The following is a 22,865-nucleotide window of genomic DNA, read 5'->3' as shown; positions in this document are numbered from 1 at the left end:
CCTCAGCTTTACTTAGGACACTTACATGTTTATTGAAGCCTAGCCTATTCTGTTAAGACACTTCCATTTATTCACTAATTCACACTTCATTTGGAGAAACACAGAAGTTAAACATTACGTCTTGGTTAATTAAGAATATCTGGCAATAAATATATTCACTCAATCAACAAACATTTACTAAGTGTCTGATATAGTTTGGTGAGGGAGACAGACATATAAACCAAGAATTACAAATCAGAGTAATAAGTGGAAAAGCAATGTGTACATTTTAGAGAAACGCTACTTTTTCTTGGATGTCCTACATATTTTATAGTAATAGCTCATACATATGGAAAGCATCATTCAGTCATCATATTTGCTCCCTGGAAGAGAAGTGTCATAAATCTACGTGGAGCACATAATTTGTTTTTCCAAAGACACCACAAAATATGGCATTCTAATAACTTAATGATCCATGAGGTACAGACTAGGCTGAATAACAGTAGACTTTTTATTATTGACAACAGACCATTCTGTACCTTAGTCCATTGCCATAGCACTCTGCCTGCTGAGACTAAACTCAAAATCAAGTCACATATTTCAGGTTTGAACTTTCTACAAGGATCAAAGTATCCACAGCCAATTATTCCTGAAAAATAAATAAGAACAGAGATACAAGTTTAGTATAGGATTACAAGGTATGCATTTATCCTAGTGAATAAAATCATTACAAGACCAACTAAACTGGGTAATCTCAATTTCTCTCAAAGAACTAGCCAAGACTAAAGGCAGCAGCAGAGCCAGCAAAGCTTAGTATGCAGTGATAAGCATTATATCCATATTAACTCATTTGATTCTCCCAACACCCTATGAGAAAGAAAACAAGGTAGATATTGTTATTATTCCCATTTTAATATTAGGGGACTGAGGCAGAGAGTTTAGTAACTTGCCCAAGGTCAAACAGCTTGCGTATGGGTGAATTTGAAATTTGAATCCTGACTCCAGAGTTGTAAATCGGCATTCACCCTGAAGCACAGGAGAGCTGGAAAAGAATCCAGAGGTTACTTTCTCATTTTACAGATGAGGAAACCAGGCCTAGACAGGTAAAGCAAATTGTTCAGGATCACACAGATTGATTGCTGAGGGTACCAGAATCAGAATTCATATCTCCTGACTTACAGCCATCAATCTGGCCTGGGATGAACATGTGGCCATCTGTTTAGGAAACACCCAGTATGGTGACAGTCTGATTGACAGGATCACCCTGGCAGGGTCTTGAGTTGTAGGTTTACAGGCTTTTCTTAAAGTCTTAAAATGCCTTTGATTATAGATTTCAAAAACAGATTCTTCTCTATGCACTCCAATCAGATTACATATTGATTAATGTGTTCAGTTCTGAACATGGCATTTTTGGAGGAATATGAACATAAATAGTCAATCTATCTCACAGATGTGGGGCAGGTTTATAAATGGAAAAGCAGTTGAGGAAACTGGGGCTGGGTCACATAGAAGTCAGAAGACTTGGCTTGAGGAAATATGAAACTGTCTTCCAGTCATCAGAGTTTGTTGTGGGAGATGCTTGCTGAGGGCCTCTAGTTTCCGGAGATCCTATGGCTAGATTTCCAACTTGTGGGGAACAATTGTGTTATAGGAAGCATGGGATCACAAATCAAAAAATGGGAACTAGTCTCTGTCATTCACTTGCTAAATGGCCTTGGTTGGGCAATTACTTCACTTTTCTGGGCCTTATTTTCCTGAATTGTTTTTTCACATTTGTTTAAATATATTAAACATTCTCATGAGTGTATAAAATAGTTTGATAAATAAGCAAACACTCATGTACAGACCACCAGATTGAGAAATACAGCATTGCCCTAGTATTTGAGAAGCCCTGGTTGTTCCCACCTGTTCATAAACCCCTCCTTCCTCTGACTTGGTGATAATCAGTAACTTGTTTTTCTTTATAGCTTCATCACTTATTCTTTTGAACTTTAACTTGTGAAATTTAATTTGATGAAGTCCTATTATATATTCGTCTGTGATCACTTCTTTTGCTCAACATTATAAGTGTGGGCTTCACCCATGATGAAGCGTAGCTGTGCTCATTCATCTTCATTGTGTGCATGGCATTACATTGTGCACTTGGGCCACAATTTACCCAGTTTTGCTGTCAATGAACATTTGGGTCATTTTAAGGATATGCTATCGTGAACATTACTCTATGAACATCCTTGTATGTCTTCCGGTGAACAAGTGCAAAATCAACTACAGATGGTTTAAGAGACTAAATATGGAAGGCAAAACCATAAAATATTTGACGAAAATACAAGAGGCTATTTGAATGAGCTCTGGAAAGAGGAAAAGCCACAAAAGAAATCAGCAAACTGAAATATACCTAAAAGTGGAACTCTGTGGAGTATAGACATGCTCAACTTGACCAGTAACAATGCCAAACTACTGTCAAAAGGGGTGGTACTGGGGTGTTGTCAGCAAGATGGCAGAGCAAGATGCCCTAAGTTAATGCCTCCAACTCCAAGAAAAAGTGAAACAATGACAATTTGTTAGAATTAACTTTCTCAGAACTCTGGAAAATGATCAAGGATAAACAATTCAGTGAATGTCAAATCAGGAAAAAGAAAACTAAAAACAGTAAGAAAGTGGTGGGTTACTTATCCACCCTGGCCTCTCCCCATCCCTGGTTAGAAGCAGCAATCTGTGCAACCCATGGCAACTTGTGGCTTGATGGCCCGCATGCATTCAGCGCAGGTCCCTGGGGCCTGACTATTAGCACATTGGGTGTTTCTGTAGGTCAACTTGAATCCATTCTTTGGAAGATTGACTCAGGATACATGTTTAGGTTATCTAACCTAAAACTTACCTGAGAAAAAGAAATGGTGACAAGTTGGAGGAGAGCCAAGCAAACTGCAACCACCTGGGGCAAAAGACTGTGACTGAGACAAAGAGCACAGAACCTGTCTGGATGCCCTGGAAGAAACTTCCTTTTTGCACAAGAAACAACTGTGCCTACTGGGGAATTCCTGAGAGCCACCACATATACCCAGGACAAGAAACATGCTCAGAAAGACCTGAGAAGAATCTAACTCTTCATCACAGGCTGATCTATAGACGTAGTATAAACTGGGCTAATCATTAGAGAAGAGCCTCAACACTAGACACACAAAATACAAAGATGTAAATTGTGACAAGAACAATATAAAGAGGTGGGACAAAGGGTATAAGAGCAGAGATTGTATAAGCTATTGAAGTTAATTTGGTATCAATTCAAACTAGATTGTTATAGATTTAGGATATTTAATATAAACCCAATGGTGACCACAAAAAAAACCCCTATAAAACATATACAAAAAAGAAATGAGAAGGGGATCAAACTGTTGAACTACAGAAGATCAATTGTACACAAAAGAAGGGAGCAAAGGATGAAATGAGGGACAAAAAAATGTATAAGACATACAAAAAACAATTGATAAAATGCCTGAAGTCAGTCCTGCTTTATCAGTAGTTACCTTAAATGTAAACTCTCCAATCAAAAGGCAGAGATTGCCAGAATGTATAAAAAAGCAGGATCCAATTATATGTTTACAAGAAAATCACCTTAGACTCAAAGATACAAATAGTTTGAAAATGAAAGGATGGGAAAAAGTATTCCATGCGAACAGTAACGAAAAGAAAGCTGGGGTGGCTATACTAATATCAAACAAAATAGAACTGAAGTTAAAATCTGTTACAAGAGACAAAGAAAGACATTATATAATAATAAAAAGGCCAATCCAACAAGAAGGTATAACAATTACAAACACATATACACTTAATCACAGAGCCCCAAAATACATGAAGTAAACACTGACAAAACTGAAGGGAAAAATAGATCTACAATAATAGTTGGAGACTTCAACAGTAGATAGAACATCAAAACAGATAATTAATAAGAAACAGGGAATTTGATAAAACTATAAACCAACTAAGCCCAAAGACATATATAGAACACTCCACCCAACAACAGCAGAATATACTTTTCTTCTCAATTGCACATGGATTATTCTCTGGGAAAGGTCATAAGTTGAACCAAAGGGCTTGTACCAATTTATATCCCACCAACAGCAGATGAGAGTCCCAGCTACATTCTCATCAATGCTTGATTTTTTCACAGTTTATCCTTTTTTGCAAATCTGGTAGGTAAACAATGGTATGACCTTTCATTTTAATTTGCACTTTCCCAATACTAATCATGTTTATCATCTTTGCATTTATTTATTCATCATTCAGTTTTCTTGTCTTAAAGTGCCTGTTTTTTTGTTTGTTTTGCCCATTTTTATATTGAGTTGTTTGCTTTTCTCTTATTCATTCAAGGGATTTCTTTAAATACTGCAAAAAGTATTCTTTAAATACTGGGATTCCTTATCTTTTGTTATTTACATATGTTGAAATTATTTTCGTCCATTTTGGGCCTTGCCTTTTCACTCTTTGCATGCTGTGTTCAAAATGAATATGTTTTAAATTTTAATATAGTCGAATTTATCAAATTTTCTCTTTATGGTTTGTACACTTTCTGAGACTTATTTAAGAACTCCTTTTCTGCCAGAGGACATTCAGATATTGTCTTACATCTTCCAAATGTTTTACATTGAAATTTCTCTGATCAATCACGTCAAGAAAAGCAAAATTCAAGTATATACTTATCTCTAATGCCAACCTTCAACAAGTCTATTTGTAAATATTCCTGAATCAAAGAATAGGCTATAACCATGAGTTTTCTTAATATTTAGGCCCTCTTTCCTGGAATTTAGCTCTCCTTTTCAGGTAATTAATCCTCTTCAGACAGAGTTTTGTAAATTTCTTAAAGTTTTCCAGGTTGTACTCCATTATATCAAAAAATTAAACACCAAGAATATTCTTACCAAAAATTTTGTCTATTGAAGCATTTGAAGGCAATGTGCAATTAAACACAGTAAACTGTCTTTTTAAACGTTGTGGAATATCATTTCGGCCACCCCCAGGGTGTATCATTGCTGCTATAAGCTGCACATCAACAATAGTAGTGAAGTCTCCAGGCTTATCCAAACTATACATTCCTTCCATTTCCATCATCTGTCGCACAATCTCATTAGTTATCTGAAATTTTATACAATAATATTTTATTAACATATCAGTATCATATTCCTCCATCACTCCTATTAATAATACAGATAAGCTTAGAAGAAAATATTCACCTTTTGTCAACTGAGTGTTTGTGAATGTCAGCGATCACCTTTAAAACAATTCGACTTAAATGATGCCCCTCATGCACACTTAACCTAAAGTTAAACATGTCTTTGCAAGTCCAATGTGCTCTTCACCACACTAATAAAACTAACCACCAAATAAATTTACGTAGGTGAGTTATGGGATATTCATCATAAGAATGGAATGTGTTGTTATGAGAAGTTTCACTATATATAGCTTTCATATTCAACATTCAACATTTCAAAATACTTCAGATCATAATGTGGGTTAGTCTCAGCCCTGAGCTGTCAATATAATATATATTATGTATCATGTATTGGTTTTAGTTTTACGCTCTCATCATATCTTCTAACACTGCTTTCACCACTCCTCCTTGAAACATATTCCCCTCTTGATTTCAGAGGCTCATTTCTTTGTAGGTTCATCTCATAACTCCAGGATTCCTTCTTTTCAGTCTCCTTCCCAAGCTACTCTTTTTCCATCTGCATCTTACCTGTAACTTTCTTTTGGGGTACAGAAATCACTGGAATTTTTCTTTCACTATTCCAGAGGGCAGCATCTTGAACCTATATCCTAAAGAATCTCAAATCTATGAACCTTGCTTCAGATTACCTTCTAAGTTCCACATCTATATATTTAAATTCCTATTGGGTATATCCAAGTGGATGGCACACAAGCTCCTCAGATATACCACTCATTCATCCAGCAAACATTGAATGAATGACTACTATGTGGCAGGCTCTGTTGTGGCACAGTCAAAACTCCCTGTCCTTGTAAAGAAACCTGTACTCAGAATACAACTGAATATGGAAATTTGGGGTGACTTCACCTCACACGACATATAAATAAATACTTGAGGGAAGTAAGAAAGCAAACCGTTCAGATATCTAGAAGATTAGCGTTCCAGGCAAAGGAAACAGTAAATGTAGAAGCCCTGAGTGGACATATACCCAGCAAGTACAGGGATCAGTAAAAGTGCTTGGAGCAAAGAGTAATGAAGAGATGAGATCAAATCGCGCAGGATCTTTGGGTAATGATCAGGATTTTGACTTTATATTTTATGAGTCTCACTGGAGGATTTGAGCAGAGGAGTGTGCCACGACCTGACTCAGGTTTTAATTGGTTGCTGCTTCGAGAATAGACTGAGGGGACAAAGGAAACAGGAAAACAATGAGGAGGCAGTTGTAATGATGAAGAAGACAGATGGTGGTGGCTTGCACAAGTGGTAGCAGTGGAGATGGTAGGTATTAATCAAATTGTGGATATAGCTGGAAGTTAAGCCAACATGATTTCCTGACAGATTGAATGTGGACTGTGAGGAAAGAGGGGAGCAACTAGAAGTACGGAGCTACTATTTTCTGAGATGGAAAAGATCGTTGGAGGAGCACATTTAGGGGAAAACAAGAATTTGATTTGGAACACATTCATTTTGAGACCCAACCAGATACCTATAGTTGAATAAATGAATGGTTCAGGAGTTCTTCATCTTACAGATGATAAGGATGAATCAGATCTAAACACACATCCACTTGCCCCACATTCCAGAAACTGCTGAGAGTTCTACCTTTGAGCCTTGCTGAATGGGAGAGGAAGAGAAAAGAAAAAGAAGACTTCCCTAGAAGAATTAGCTCCTAGGTAACTGGCAGAAGAAAATGTAAAGGCTCTCTGGACAAGAGCTATTACATTCTAAGACTCCAACAGACAGCCACTGATCATTTTTAAGGGCAAAGTTCTAGCAAGTTGTCAAAGATACATACAGAAAATAAGACAGTTTGACTATTAACAAGAATCATTAAAACTGAGACTTCCAGAGAAGATGGCGGCTTAGTAAGACGCGCGGATCTTAGTTTCTTCTCCAGGACAGCTACTAGGGGAGTAGAAACGATACAGAACAGCTCCCAAAGCCACAACAGAGATAAAAAAGACAGCGTACCCCATCCTGGAACGGCTGGCTGGCTGAGAGAGGCCGCTCGGGTGAGATCGCCGAGGCGCACGGGCTTCACCGGGCGGGGCGGCAAGCAGCCGGAGTCACTCCCTTCCCCCTTCCCGGGCCGGCTGGGAGAATTGGAGAGGCGGTCCCCTGAAACCGCGGTGGCTGGCGCCCACACCACGCGCGGCCCCCCGGACCAACTGAGAGAATTGGATCGGAAATACCCAGGCCGCGGAGAACTGTGATGGGTTGGGGAGGCCCCTTCCAAACCCGTGACTCCCCGGGAACGTGCACTCTCCCGGTCTGGCCGCTGCCGCTGGCGCCCTCCTGCCACGCTTGTCGCCCCGGGCCGACTAGGAAATTCGGACGGGCGCTTTCCCGGGCTGCGGCGGCCAGCAACCCTCCCTGCGTTCGGACCCCAGGCCGGCTCAAGCCGCTTCGGCTAGCGAACATCCCAGACGGCGAGAGTTTTCCAAAGTTAAAGGACCCACAGCACCTTTTACTGGTCAGACCCGCAGACAAACGTGTGCCACGAGCGCCACCTACTGGGCAGGATAAGAAAAACAGAACCCAGAGATTTCACAGAAAAATCTTCCAAACTTTTGGATCCAATATCCAGGGAAATCTATCTAAATGCGCAGACGCCAACAGAAGATAACGGATCACGCTCAAATAATTGAAAATATGGCCCAGTCAAAGGAACAAACCAATAGTTCAAATGAGATACAGGAGCTGAAACAACTAATGCTGAATATACGAACAGAAATGGAAAACCTCTTCAAAAACGAAATCAATAAATTGAGGGAGGACATGAAGAAGACATGGGCTGAACATAAAGAAGAAATAGAAAAACTGAAAAAACAAATCACAGAACTTATGGAAGTGAAGGACAAAGTAGAAAAGATAGAAAAAACAATGGATACCTACAATGATAGATTCAAAGAGACAGAAGATAGAATTAGTGATTTGGAGGATGGAACATCTGAATTCCAAAAAGAAACAGAAACTATCGGGAAAAGAATGGAAAAATTTGAACAGGGTATCAGGGAACTCAAGGACAATATGAACCGCACAAATATACGTGTTGTGGGTGTCCCAGAAGGAGAAGAGAAGGGAAAAGGAGGAGAAAAACTAATGGAAGAAATTTTCACTGAAAATTTCCCAACTCTTATGAAAGACCTAAAATTACAGATCCAAGACGTGCAGCACACCCCAAAGAGATTAGACCCAAATAGGCGTTCTCCAAGACACTTACTGGTTAGAATGTCAGAGGTCAAAGAGAAAGAGAGGATTTTGAAAGCAGCAAGAGAAAAACAATCCATCACATACAAGGGAAACCCAATAAGACTATGTGTAGATTTCTCAGCAGAAACCATGGAAGTTAGAAGACAGTGGGATGATATATTTAAATTACTAAAAGAGAAAAACTGCCAACCAAGACTCCTATATCCAGCAAAATTGTCCTTCAAAAATGAGGGAGAAATTAAAACATTCTCAGACAAAAAGTCACTGAGAGAATTTGTGACCAAGAGACCAGCTCTGCAAGAAATACTAAAGGGAGCACTAGAGTCAGAACCGAAAAGACAGAAGAGAGAGGTATGGAGAAGAGTGTAGAAAGAAGGAAAGTCAGATATGATATATATAATACAAAAGCCAAAATGGTAGAGGAAAATATCATCCAAACAGTAATAATACTAAATGTTAATGAACTGAATTCCCCAATCAAAAGACATAGAATGGCAGAATGGATTAAAAAACAGGATCCTTCTATATGCTGTCTACAGGAAACACATCTTAGACCCAAAGATAAACATAGGTTGAAAGTGAAAGGTTGGGAAAAGTTATTTCATGCAAATAACAACCAGAAAATAGCAGGAGTGGCTATACTAATATCCAACAAGTTAGACTTCAAATGTAAAACAGTTAAAAGAGACAAAGAAGGACACTATATACTAATAAAAGGAACAATTAAACAAGAAGACATAACAATCATAAATATTTACGCACCGAACCAGAATGCCCCAAAATACGTGAGGAATACACTGCAAACACTGAAAAGGGAAATAGACACAAATACCATAACAGTTGGAGACTTCAATTCCCCACTCTCATCAATGGACAGAACATCTAGACAGAGGAATCAATAAAGAAATAGAGAATCTGAATATTACTATAAAGGAGCTAGACTTAACAGACATTTATAGGACATTACATCCCACAACAGCAGGATACACCTTTTTCTCAAGTGCTCATGGATCATTCTCAAAGATAGACCATATGCGGGGTCACAAAGCAAGTCTTAACAAATTTAAAAAGATTGAAATCATACACAACACTTTCTCGGATCATAAAGGAATGAAGTTGGAAATCGATAATAGGCGGAATGCCAGAAAATTCACAAATACGTGGAGGCTCAACAACACACTCTTAAACAACGAGTGGGTCAAAGAAGAAATTGCAAGAGAAATTAGTAAATACCTCGAGGTGAATCAAAATGAAAACACAACATATCAAAACTTATGGGATGCAGCAAAGGCAGTGCTAAGAGGGAAATTTATTGCCCTAAATGACTATATCAGAAAAGAAGAAAAGGCAAAAATGCAGGAATTAACTGTTCACTTGGAAGAACTGGAGAAAGAACAGCAAACTAATCCCAAAGCAAGCAAAAGGAAAGAAATAACAAAGATCAGAGCAGAAATAAATGAAATTGAAAACATGAAAACAATAGAGAAAATCAATAAGACCAGAAGTTGGTTCTATGAGAAAATCAATAAGATTGATGGGCCCTTATCAAGATTGGCAAAAAGAAGAAGAGAGAGGATGCAAATAAATAAGATCAGAAATGGAAGAGGAGACATAACTACTGACCTCACAGAAATAAAGGAGGTAATAACAGGATACTATGAACAACTTTACGCTAATAAATACAACAATTTAGATGAAATGGACGGGTTCCTGGAAAGACATGACCAACCAACTTTGACTCAAGAAGACATAGATGACCTCAACAAACCAATCACAAGTAAAGAAATTGAATTAGTCATTCAAAAGCTTCCTAAAAAGAAAAGTCCAGGACCAGACGGCTTCACATGTGAATTCTACCAAACGTTCCAGAAAGAATTAGTACCAATTCTTCTCAAACTCTTCAAAAAAATCGAAGTGGAGGGAAAACTACCTAATGGATTCTATGAAGCCAACATCACCCTCATACCAAAACCAGGCAAAGATATTACAAAAAAAGAAAACTACAGACCAATCTCTCTAATGAATACAGATGCAAAAATCCTCAATAAAATTCTAGCAAATCGTATCCAACAACACATTAAAAGAATTATACATCATGACCAAGTAGGATTCATCCCAAGTATGCAAGGATGGTTCAACATAAGAAAATCAATTAATGTAATACACCATATCAACAAATCAAAGCAGAAAAATCACATGATCATCTCAATTGATGCAGAGAAGGCATTTGACAAGATTCAACATCCTTTCCTTTTGAAAACACTTCAAAAGATAGGAATACAAGGGAACTTCCTTAAAATGATAGAGGGAATATATGAAAAACCCACAGCTAATATCATCCTTAATGGGGAAAAATTGAAAATTTTCCCCCTAAGATCAGGAACAAGACAAGGATGTCCACTATCACCACTATTATTCAGCATTGTGTTGGAGGTTCTAGCCAGAGCAATTAGACAAGAAAAAGAAATACAAGACATCAAAATTGGAAAGGAAGAAGTAAAACTATCACTGTTTGCAGACGATATGATACTATACGTCGAAAACCCGGAAAAATCCACAACAAAATTACTAGAGCTAATAAATGAGTACAGCAAAGTAGCAGGTTACAAGACCAACATTCAAAAATCTGTAGCATTTCTATACACTAGTAATGAACAAGCTGAGGGGGAAATCAAGAAACGAATCCAATTTACTATTGCAACTAAAAGAATAAAATACCTAGGAATAAATTTAACTAAAGAGACAAAAAAACCTATATAAAGAAAACTACAAAAAACTGTTAAAAGAAATCACAGAAGAACTAAATAGATGGAAGGGCATACCATGTTCATGGATTGGAAGACTAAATATAGTTAAGATGTCAATCCTACCTAAATTGATTTACAGATTCAATGCAATACCAATCAAAATCCCAACAACTTATTTTTCAGAAATAGAAAAACCAATAAGCAAATTTATCTGGAAGGGCAGGGTGCCCCGAATTGCTAAAAACATCTTGAGGAAAAAAAACGAAGCTGGAGGTCTCGCGCTGCCTAACTTTAAGGCATATTATGAAGCCACAGTGGTCAAAACAGCATGGTATTGGCATAAAGATAGATATATCGACCAATGGAATCGAATAGAGTGCTCAGATATAGACCCTCTCATCTATGGACATTTGATCTTTGATAAGGCAGTCAAGCCAACTCACCTGGGACAGAACAGTCTCTTCAATAAATGGTGCCTAGAGAACTGGATATCCATATGCAAAAGAATGAAAGAAGACCCATCTCTCACACCCTATACAAAAGTTAACTCAAAATGGATCAAAGATCTAAACATTAGGTCTAAGACCATAAAACAGTTAGAGGAAAATGTTGGGAGTTATCTTATGGATCTTACAACTGGAGGTGGTTTTATGGACCTTAAACCTAAAGCAAGAACACTGAAGAAGGAAATAAATAAATGGGGGCTCCTCAAAATTAAACACTTTTGTGCATCAAAGAACTTCATCAAGAAAGTAGAAAGACAGCCTACACAATGGGAGACAATATTTGGAAATGACATATCAGATAAAGGTCTAGTATCCAGAATTTATAAAGAGATTGTTCATCTCAACAACAAAAAGACAGCCAACCCAATTACAAAATGGGAAAAAGACTTGAACAGACACCTATCAGAAGAGGAAATACAAATGGCCAAAAGGCACATGAAGAGATGCTCAATGTTCCTGGCCATTAGAGAAATGCAAATCAAAACCACAATGAGATATCATCTCACACCCACCAGAATGGCCATTATCAACAAAACAGAAAATGACAAGTGCTGGAGAGGATGCGGAGAAAGAGGCACACTTATCCACTGTTGGTGGGAATGTCAAATGGTTCAACCACTGTGGAAGGCAGTTTGGCGGTTCCTCAAAAAGCTGAATATAGAATTGCCATACGACCCAGCAATACCATTGCTGGGAATCTACTCAAAGGACTTAAGGGCAAAGACACAAACGGACATTTGCACACCAATGTTTATAGCAGCGTTATTTACAATTGCAAAGAGATGGAAACAGCCGAAATCTCCATCAACAGAAGAGTGGCTAAACAAACTGTGGTATATACATACGATGGAATACTATGCAGCTTTAAGACAGGATAAACTTATGAAGCATGTAGTAACATGGATGGACCTAGAGAACATTATGCTGAGTGAGTCTAGCTAAAAACTAAAGGACAAATACTGTATGGTCCCACTGATGTGAACAGACATTCGAGAATAAATTTGGAATATGTCATTGGTAACAGAGTCCAGCAGGAGGTAGAAACAGGGTAAGATAATGGGCAATTGGAGTTGAAGGGATACAGACGGTGTAACAGGACTAGATACAAAAACTCAAAAATGGACAGCACAATAATACCTAATTGTAAAGTAATCATGTTAAAATACTGAAAGAAGCTGCATCTGAGCTATACGTTTTTGTTTTGTTTTGTTTTGTTTTGTTTTGATTTTACTATTATTACTTTTATTTTTTTCTCTATATTAACATTCTATATCTTTTTCGGTTATGTTGCTAGTTCTTCTAAACCGATGCAAATGTACTAAGAAATGATGATTATGCATCTATGTGAGGATGTTAAGAATTACTGATTGCATATGTAGAATGGTATGATTTCTAAATGTTGGGTTAATTTCTTTTTTTCCGTTAATTAAAAAAAAAAAAGAGAGAGAAGAGGTAATTGGAGCTGAAGGGATACAGACTGTACAATGGGACTGGATATAAAACTCAGAAATGGACAGCACAATACTACCCAATTGTAATGCAGTTATGTTAAAACACTGAATGAAGCTGCATGTGAGGTATAGGTTTTTTGCTTTTTTTTTTCTTTCTATTATTGTTTTAATTCTTATTCTGTTGTCTTTTTATTTCTTTTTCTAAATCGATGCAAATGTACTAAGAAATGATGAATATGCAACTATGTGATGTTATTAAGAATTACTGATTGTACATGTAGAATGGAATGATTTCTAATTGTTTTGTTAATTCTTTTTTAATTAATAAAAAAATATGATTTATATCATTTTCCCATTGAGTTATGATTTTCTTATCAAATTAAAGTAGTCCCTTGTATATTTAAAAAAAAAAAAAAAGAATCATTAAAACCACAAATAACAGAAACAAACCTGCACAGAATTCCGATACTGGAATTAACAAATAGGGCCTCTAAAACAACTATTTTCAACATGTTTAAAGAAATAGAAAACAAATTTGAAAATATATCCAAGGAATAGGAAACTATTTTTAAAAAATGACATTTGAAAAAAACAACAAAAAAATAACTGAAATTAAAACTCAATTGATGAACCTAATAGCAGACTGGACAAAGCAGAAAAGAAAATTAGTGAACTGGAACACAAATAAGAGGAAATTATCCAAAATGTAAGCACTGGACAGAAGAAAGTTTACAATATGAGAAAAAAAAAGGTTGGAATATGCCAGAGTGATTATAATGATGGACCAAGGAATTACTGCTGGGTAAGGAAGGAAGTGAGGAAGTGAGAGGAAATAGGGGACTTTAGTGGTGGCAGGATCAACAGATTGTAGCTCCAGCTGGAGTCTGAATAGCAGACAGGAGGAGCTAGTAAAAGTGGAGATGGCGATCAGAGAATGAAAGTTGCAATTGAAATAATGAAGGGGTCATAGTTACTGATGCTGAGAAGGTCTAGGGTATGACAATGTAAGTGAGTTGTTTAGCAGGGTGGAAGGCATGATCATTAGAGCAGAAGAGGTCAAGGAGGGGGCCAAGATCATGACATCAACAAGAATTATCACAAGCACAATCAGCTGCATAATCGGTGGGGCCCAGTACAAAAAGTTCCTTGCTCAAAATTCTTTAATAATTTCAAGATGGTGACAACAGAGCATTAATCCCAGCATGGGGCCCTTTGAAGTGCAGGGCTGTGTGTGCACAGGTCACACACCCATGAAGTCAGACCTCATGAAAGAGACAGTCCTGGAGATAAACTGTGAGCCAGGAACTAAAGTTTTCAGGGAAAGGAGCATCGCAGCCTGAAAGTCTAAAACGAGTGCAACGATAAAGGAGATGTGTGGTCAGACTGATAGGTTTTCAGGGAGTATGACAATAAGAAAAGAGGACACCTCCCTCACCAACAGGCCCCAGGCTTCAACTTGAAAAGTCTGCAAAGAAAACAGCATCTTAGCTGGAAAAGAGGATCAGGTTTCCATTTGAGTAAGGGGGGATGTCAGAGAAGAAGTTGAACTCAAAGCAGCTTTCAGAAGCACATAAGAAAGGTTTCAGGAGACCAGAAGAGGAGGATATAGGGCCCAAGAAAGGCCATGAAGACCTGTTTGGGGATGAGTCTCAAGAGGAGGACTGATGTGGGAGTCCTGAGTTTCTAAGGGTGCCTGATATAAGCAAGGATAGTGAGTGATGAGATTATTGATGAGATTGGTCCTGCGGGGGGGACTCAAGGCAAACAGTGCTCATGAGCAGTGAATTTCGGTAGGAGGAGGTATCGGGGATCCTGCCAGGAACATTAATTACTCCTCTAATAGGGAATAACGCTGGGGTTGGCAGAATGTCACAAGTAGGACAAGGATGTGCGGTAGACATTTTTTTAAATGTTTTTTTAATGTTAGGTACTCCTCAGAGAGAGTATGTAGAGTAAGAAGTAAAAGAGTCAAGGATGAAACCATGGGGAAAGGAAGAAGCAAAAGAAGGTACAGAAAAATCATTAAAGTCAAGTAGCCAGAGAGATTGATGGGGAACACCACATAGAAATTTCAAGAAGGGAGAATGTCAAATAGAGCAGAGAAGTAAAAAAAAAGATTGAAAAGTGTTACTGGACTTAATAATATGAAGGTTATTGACTTTTTTATATAAACATCATCTATGTGAAATACTTTAGACATACCTGGTCTCCCCATTCATTAATCACAGGCATATTAATATCATCAATAAATACAGTCATTTTTCTCCCTCCTGGTGGTCCATATGTGCTTCCCATTCGCTTATCCACATAGCTTTCAATTGTTCTCTGAAGAAAAGGAAATGATTTGTTTTATCCATTATACTTTAATCCATACTTCTAAAAAGGATGAGATTTTTTTCACATAGAATTTACGTGTTTTATTTGAATACAATTATTGTAAAAATTTTATAAAGTTATTGAAAGGTTAATCATTAATTTATATTTATATAGATATGCTCCAAATTTTAGCTTTAGTCTTGGTATGAGGCCAAAATACGTTATTTGGATTTGGCTTCAACTTCAGTCTTGGAAATGCCAAATAACTGAATGCCAACTTCAACATCACTTCTCTCGATATTAATATATATAATAAAATATTTTATATACATCAACATTTTATTGTAACAACCACTTAAGATATTTAATATGTTGACTGACAGACACATCAAAGGATAGGTTTTACCTGAAACATCATTGGTTCTGTGGCAGATGAAAAGTTTAGGCTTTTGGATAACTGTACTTCAGGATCATATTTTTTCAAATAGGCCTTAATCATTACTGTTTTTGCAGTTCCCTGCTCTCCTGTGAGCAAAACAGCCTGAAATCACAGGCAATCATGGTGAAAGATGTTGTAACATATTTTTAAATATCCTATTGTTTCACTGTCCATTTTTGCACCCCTTAAAATTATATAACTAATTTTTAGTTAATTTTAGAATTACATCTAAATCGAAATGAATTATAGTCCAATTAAAGATTTGAAGCTTAAAATGTATACTATAAAAGTAGTGAAAGAATATATGGTTAATTATTCATGTGACCTTGGGGAAGAGAAGGACTTTCTAAAAAGGCATGCCCACTTTCCTTAGCAAGCTAGTAGTCAGCTATCCAGGGGATGTCAGTATCCTAGGACTTGGTTCATTTGCTAAAAGTGCTTCCATTAAATGACACTACTTCCAACCCCTTGTGTTGGAGTTTAATTTTTCTGTCATCAGTGTATGAAGGAGAATGTGGTTTGCAATAATATAAGAAACTCCCTATTATACTTACTTTAAATTGTTTTGCAATGGTCTCTATCAAGAAATTTGTTCTAATATTGTCAACATTTGGAACCAAAATTGATGAATATTCTGGAATACTGTCGGTTGGATAATAATATGGCTGAAGTTTCTTATTCCAGTGCTCCCAATCACCTGTATAATATGTAAAAATCATCTTAATAAAACTTCATTTTTGAAAGTTATCTCAGAACCCAAAATGTAAGTGCTATAAACAATCAGCAGAATTACATAAACATTTAAAACATGTCCCTAAAACATGCCAAGGTATCTGCTCATCTAATGTTTTATGTCATTTGATAATGTAAATGTTTTGTCTTCTTTAAAAAGTCAGTTTCGAAATTGCTAAATCATTCATCTAGAGAGATCTGGTCTAAAAATGGAATTAGGACCAGCTAGTGGTAAAACCAGCGACGTGATGGGCATCTAGTGGGAAGCACCAGAAAAGGGACAACTGACTACTGGACATAGGCTGTTTGCCAAGAGAAATGAGAAAAATAAATTTGGTCCCTAAACTGGTAGTATAGTATTAATAGACTACTCAGAATCCAGACTTTCAGTAACTACTAATTTACTGATGGATATTATCATTATAATAATTATTACTACTTTTCATCAATTCTAAGAAATTCTAAGAAATGTTTCCCTTTCTCCCTCACTTTCCCTCTTTTTGTCTTTCTCTTTTTTAAACTTAGTGTCTCTGGGATGCGTCTTACAATCCATGGAGCCAATCATCATTAGCTAGCAAATCTGGTGAGAGCAGTCCATATTGTTGCCATTTAAACTGAATCTTGCATTATTGGTGGCTTTATATTGCTGAGTTTACATGCCATTTAAAATATCTTCAAAACGATTACACTATGATTCAGGATTGAACCCAAACTGTGTACCCAGTAAAAAGAGTAAAGGAACATACTTTTGGCATGAGTAAAACAAACATTCATCATTGGATAAAAATCTCAATGTTGTGTTCTCTTACACAATTAGCAAGTTATATGGTGAGTACATATTTAACTTTTAAGAAATTGCCAAACTGTTTTCCCAAGTAGCTAACACCATTTCACAGTATATGAGAGTCCTAATGGTTCCATATCCTTACCATCTGGCATTATTAATTTTTTTTTAAATTTTAGCCATTCAAATGGCTATGTAATGATGAACCCCTACAGTTTTAATTTGTACTTCCCTGATGACCAATGATGTATATCTTTTCATGAACTTCTTTCCCTATTTGTATGTCTTTTTTGGTGAAATAACTACTTAAATTTTTTGCCCATTTTTAAATCTGGATTGATTGCTGTTCTAGTTTGTTAGATGCTGGGATGCAATATACCAGGAACAGAGTGGCTTTTTAAAAGGGGAATTTAATAAATTGCTAGTTTACAGTTCTAAGGCTGAGAAAACGTCCCAATTAAAACAAGTCTATACAAATGTCCAAAGGTATCCAGGGAAAGGCCGATGAAGTTCAGGGTTTATCTCTTAAGTGAGAAGGCATATGGCGAACAGTCAGGGCTTCTCTCTTGGCTGGAAGGGCACATGGTGAACAGGGTGTCATCTGCTAGCTTTCTCTCCTCGCTTCCCGTTTCATGAAGCTCCCCAGGAGGTATTTTCCTTCTTCATCTCCAAAGGTCGCTGGCTGGTGGACTCTCTGCTTCTCATGGCTACGTCATTCTTCTCTGCTCTCTCTGAATCTCTCTCAGTCTCCAAAATGTTTCCTCTTTTACAAGATTCCAGTAAACTAATCAAGACCCACCAGAATGGGTGGGAACATGTCTCCACCCAATCCAGCTTAACAGCCTCTCTTGACTGAGTCACATCTCCGGGGAGACAATCTAATTACAGTTTCAAACATCCAGTACTGAACAGGGATTAGAAAAAACGGCTGCCTTTACAAAATGGGGTTAGGATTAAAACATCGTTTTTCTAGGGTAAATAAATCATTTCAAACCAGCACAGTTGTCTACTTTTTGAATATTCTGGATAAAATTTTTTTATCAGATATAGCTTTCAAATATTCTTTCACATCTGTGGCTGAACTTTTCATTTTCTTATCCGTGTCTTTTAAAGATCAGAAGTTTTTAATTTTGTTGAAGTTCAATCTATCAATTTTTCCTTCTATGATCTGGGTTTTTAATCCTAGCTTAGAAATCTTTGCCTAACCTAAAGACTTAGATATCTTCTTCTTTGTTTTCGTTTATAAGTTTGATAGTTTAGCTCTTACATTTAGGTTTATGATTTATTTTGAGTTAATTTTTGTGAAAAGAATGAGGTAAGAGCCCAGGTGATGGTAACACAACATTGTAAATATAATTAACAAGACTGAAATGTATATCTGGATGTGGTTAAACGATAAAATGTTAAGTTGTATACTTAAAGAGTCAAGGTTCATTATTTTTATATTTGGATATAATATTGTTCTAGCACCACTGGTTGAAAAGACAATACATTTCTCCATTAAATTATCTTGACACTTCTGTTGACAATCAACTGAACATATTATGTGTGGGTCTATTTCTGAACTCTATTCTATTCCATTGATCTATATATCTATCCTTAAATCAATATCACACTGGGTTGATTATTATAGTTTGATTAAAAGTCTTGAAATAAGATAGTGTAAGTGCTCTAACTTTGTTCTTTTTCAAAGCTGATTTGGTTATTCTAGGTTCTTAACATTAGCATATACATTTCAGAATTTATTTCTATATTCCAACAAAAAAAAAGATTTTCAATGCTAAGATTGCACTGAATCTACAGATCATTTTGGAGAGGAATAAGATCTTAAAATACTGAGTCTTCTACTCCATATACATGATTTATATCTTTCCATTTATTTAGGTCTATAATTTCTTTCAACAGTGTTTTGTAGTCTTCAGTTTAGAGATCTTGCAAATATTTTGTTAAATTTACCCATAAGTGTTTCATTTTCTGGATGCTATTGTAAATACTATTTTTATTTCAGTTTCCAACTGTTTGTTGCAAGTATGTAGAATACTGTATTTGATCTTATATCCTGCAATGCAAATTTATTTACTCTGAAGCTTTTCTGAATGATTCCATAGATAGTCAATGTCATGTATAAATAAAGGGAGCTTTACTTCTTCTTTTCCAGCCTGTAGGTCTTTTGTTTGTTTCCTTGCCCTATTACACTGGACCTCTAGTGCAATGCTGAAAATAAGTGTTGAGAGAGGACATCTTTGTCTTGTTCCCAATAGAAGCAGGGAAGCCTTCAGTCTTTCACAATTAAGTATGATGTCAACTGCAGGTCTTCATAGGTTTCTATAGATTTCTTTGATAGAATGTTTAAGTTACTATTCCTAGTTTACTGAGAGTTTTCATCATGAACGGGTATTGAATTTTGTCAAATGCTTTTTCTGCATTATGCTGCTAATATGGTGGATTATCCTGATAAATTTTCAAAAATTCATCCAATTTTCCATTCCTAGAATAAAAGTTCACTTGGATGTCATGCATTAAATTTTTTATACACTTTTGGGTTTTATTTGTTAAAATTTTAAGAAATTTATATTAATGTTCCTGAAGGAACATTATCCTGAAGGAACATATATATATATTCATCTAGAGCTTTCTTTTCTCTGGTTTTGGTATCAGTGTAACACTGTCCTTATAAAATGAACTGGGAAAATATTTCTTCCTCTTACATATTTTGAAAAATTTGTGCAGTGTTGGTTTTATTCCCTCCTTAACTATTTTGTAGAATTCATCAGTGATGCCATCAAGGCCTGAAACTTTCTTTGTGTGTAGGTTTTTAACTGCAAATTCAATTTCTTTAATATATATAGCACTATCTAGGTTACCTATTTCTTCTTGAAGCGGTTTGGTAGTTTGTATCATTCAATGAATTTGTTCATTTCATCTAAGTTATCAATTGGCATAAAATTGTTCTAATATTCTCTTATTTTTTAAGAGTCTGTAGTCATGCTGTTTCATTCCTGACATTGGTAATTTAAGTTTTCGCTCCTATTTTTTCCCCAATAATTCTGGCAAAGAGATTTATCAATTTTGTTGCTTTTCAAAGAACCATGTTTTCTATTTCATTAATTGTTTTCTATTATTTTTCTATTTAACTATTTCTGCTTTAATGGTACCTATTTCCTTCTTCTTCCTACTTTGCATTTAATTTGTTCTTCTTTTGTGGTTCCTTCAGGAAGAAGCTGAGCTCACCATTTTGAGATCTTTCCTCTTTTCTAATACAGGCATTAAGTGCTATAAAGTTTTCCTTATTGAGATTTATTTAATGGCCCAGGATATCTTGGCCCGGAATAACATCTGAAAATCAAATGTTTCATGTGCTCTTGAAAAGAATGTATAACTATGCTGTTTGGGGGCAGAATGTTTTATAGTTATCAATTAGGTAAAATTAATAGTGTTGTTTAAATATTCTCTATCCTTACTAATTTTGTTTATTTGTTCTACTCACCATTGGGAAAGAGTAGTTAACGCTTAACTATTATTGTAGAGTTGTCTATTAGGGTTCTGCTGTTTTCTGGTGTGCCCTCTCTGTGCAGATCTCTCCTCTCTGGCACTCTGCCCTGCAAATTCTGGCCACCTCAACCTCCCCAATCTCTGCCTCCTCATTACAGCAAGACTGCCAACTTTGTTCGAATTTCTCCTCCCTCAGTCACTGCTGGAAACTGCCTCTAGGTATTTAGCTCCTTGCTTCACTTCTCTCAGAGGTAGCAGTACTATGCTGCCTGTTTTCCAATGTCTGAAAAATACTATTTCAAACATTTTGTCCAGTTTTCTAAGTAAGCAGGTAAATCCAATCTCCATTACTCCACCTTAGCTGAAAGCAGAAATCTCCGTATTTAATTTTAATTCTAAGAATGAAGTCTTTCCCAGTGATATTAATGTCTGTGCACCAGAAAAGAAAAGAAAAAAAAAAAAGGATGGATGAAGTATGAGCTGATGAAGGACTGATCACAAGTCTTCTGGAGTATATATTTTAAAGCCCTATTAACTACTAAGTATGTGACTTCTTGATTCATTTCATGAATACAGTATATCAGTTTCACCAAAGTATAGTTATTTTTGGTAGCAAGACAGGATGGCTACAACTCAGCATTTTAGTCAACAAACCATTTCTGGACCCCTTCTTAAAGAAAGAAGGTGAATCTAGATTTTTTATTACCCTTTTGTTGACACCTTTAGCAAGACCAAGAAAGCACCATCATCTAAACTTGTAGAACCAGTGCTGGTTACTTGGAGGAAGACCTCAAAAACATTAGTGGACCACTCTTTTAAGAAATATAACACACTGATGCACAGAAGATGGTAATTATTTAATCTGCACCCTTATTGGATGCCATCTCAGTTCCACAATCAGGCCTGCCTCAAGGTTTGAAAATTGCTGCTGCTGGGTTTTCTCCCTCTGAATAACTTAGGGCCTAGACTGTGAGTAAGGACAGAGTGCCAGTTTGAAACAGTCATATACCCCAGAGAAGCTATGCTCTTTAATCCTCATTCAACATTGTTCTGTGGGATCTTTTTTATTATCTCCATGGAGATGTGATCCACCCAACTATGCGTGGTAACTTTTGATTAGATGGTTTCCATGGAGATGTATCTCCACCCATTCAATGTGGAGTTGCTTACTGGAGCCCTTTAAGAGGAAACCATTTTGGAAAAAGCTCAGTGCCAGCAGAGCCCACACAGCCAGAAATCTTCGGAGATGTAGAAGGAAAATGCCCAGGGAAAAGCCTTATGATATGAGTAGAGAAAACTAGTAGATGTCTCCATGTGCTCTCTCAACTGAGAGGTGTCCAGGAGCCAGAGAACCAGCAGACACCAGCCAAGTGCCTCCCCATCTGACAGAGGGGTTCTGGACAGCATTAGCCTTTCCTGAGTGACCTCTGGTAACCTCTGGTTAGGGCCTTAATTTGGACACTTTTATAGCCTTAGAACTATAAATTTGCAATTTAATAAACTCCTTTTTAAAAGCCATTCCATTTCTCATATATTGCATTCTGGCAGCTAACAAACTAAAACAGATAGCATGCTCAGAGGGAGTTTTCTACCATGCCAGAAGTCTGGGTTGCTCAGAAGGCAACACTGTGGAGGCGCATGGCTTTGGATCCTATGATAATTCATATTTAGATGTACTTTGTACTTTGAATTATGGTTCCCTTTTGTCATCCCAAGCCTTTAGTATTATCTACTCAAATGATGTACATTTATAGGCCATTCTGGTTAAAGATGGCTACCTTAAAAAAAACTGCATTTAATCCTGTCCCTTCAAAACCAAAAAATGTCCCTTAAAACTCCATTTTCCATTTGATTCTCCCACCCAAAAATGTGCCCAATGCACCCAAGTCTAGAAAACCCTCTGTTTTACACTCTCCAGACAATAACTCTTTAGTCTTTTACCTATGTGGGGGCAGGCAAAGTTCCACTACTTAGCCACAGTGGCTTTGGATAGACAAACTGGA

At 36.7% G+C, this 22,865-nt stretch overlaps 1 protein-coding gene across 6 annotated transcripts in view; it reads right to left on the bottom strand.

Moving 5' to 3' along the window:
* DNAH8 (dynein axonemal heavy chain 8) overlaps window positions 1–22,865 on the bottom strand; it is a 453,252-nt gene that overhangs the window by 167,326 nt on the left and 263,061 nt on the right. For all 6 annotated transcript variants that reach the window (XM_077161688.1, XM_077161686.1, XM_077161689.1 and 3 more), the window contains 5 exons: window positions 16,409–16,551; window positions 15,822–15,956; window positions 15,302–15,424; window positions 4,896–5,109; window positions 519–628 (listed from right to left, as the gene is read on the bottom strand). In XM_077161688.1, coding sequence (XP_077017803.1) covers window positions 519–628; window positions 4,896–5,109; window positions 15,302–15,424; window positions 15,822–15,956; window positions 16,409–16,551 — 725 coding nt within the window. The remainder of the gene's footprint in view (window positions 1–518; window positions 629–4,895; window positions 5,110–15,301; window positions 15,425–15,821; window positions 15,957–16,408; window positions 16,552–22,865) is intronic.

The sequence above is a fragment of the Tamandua tetradactyla genome, chromosome 5 (assembly GCF_023851605.1).
Source record: "Tamandua tetradactyla isolate mTamTet1 chromosome 5, mTamTet1.pri, whole genome shotgun sequence".
Lineage (NCBI taxonomy): Eukaryota > Metazoa > Chordata > Mammalia > Pilosa > Myrmecophagidae > Tamandua > Tamandua tetradactyla.
Note: the sequence above shows the minus strand (reverse complement) of the source record. Positions and strands in the feature narration are given on the sequence as shown.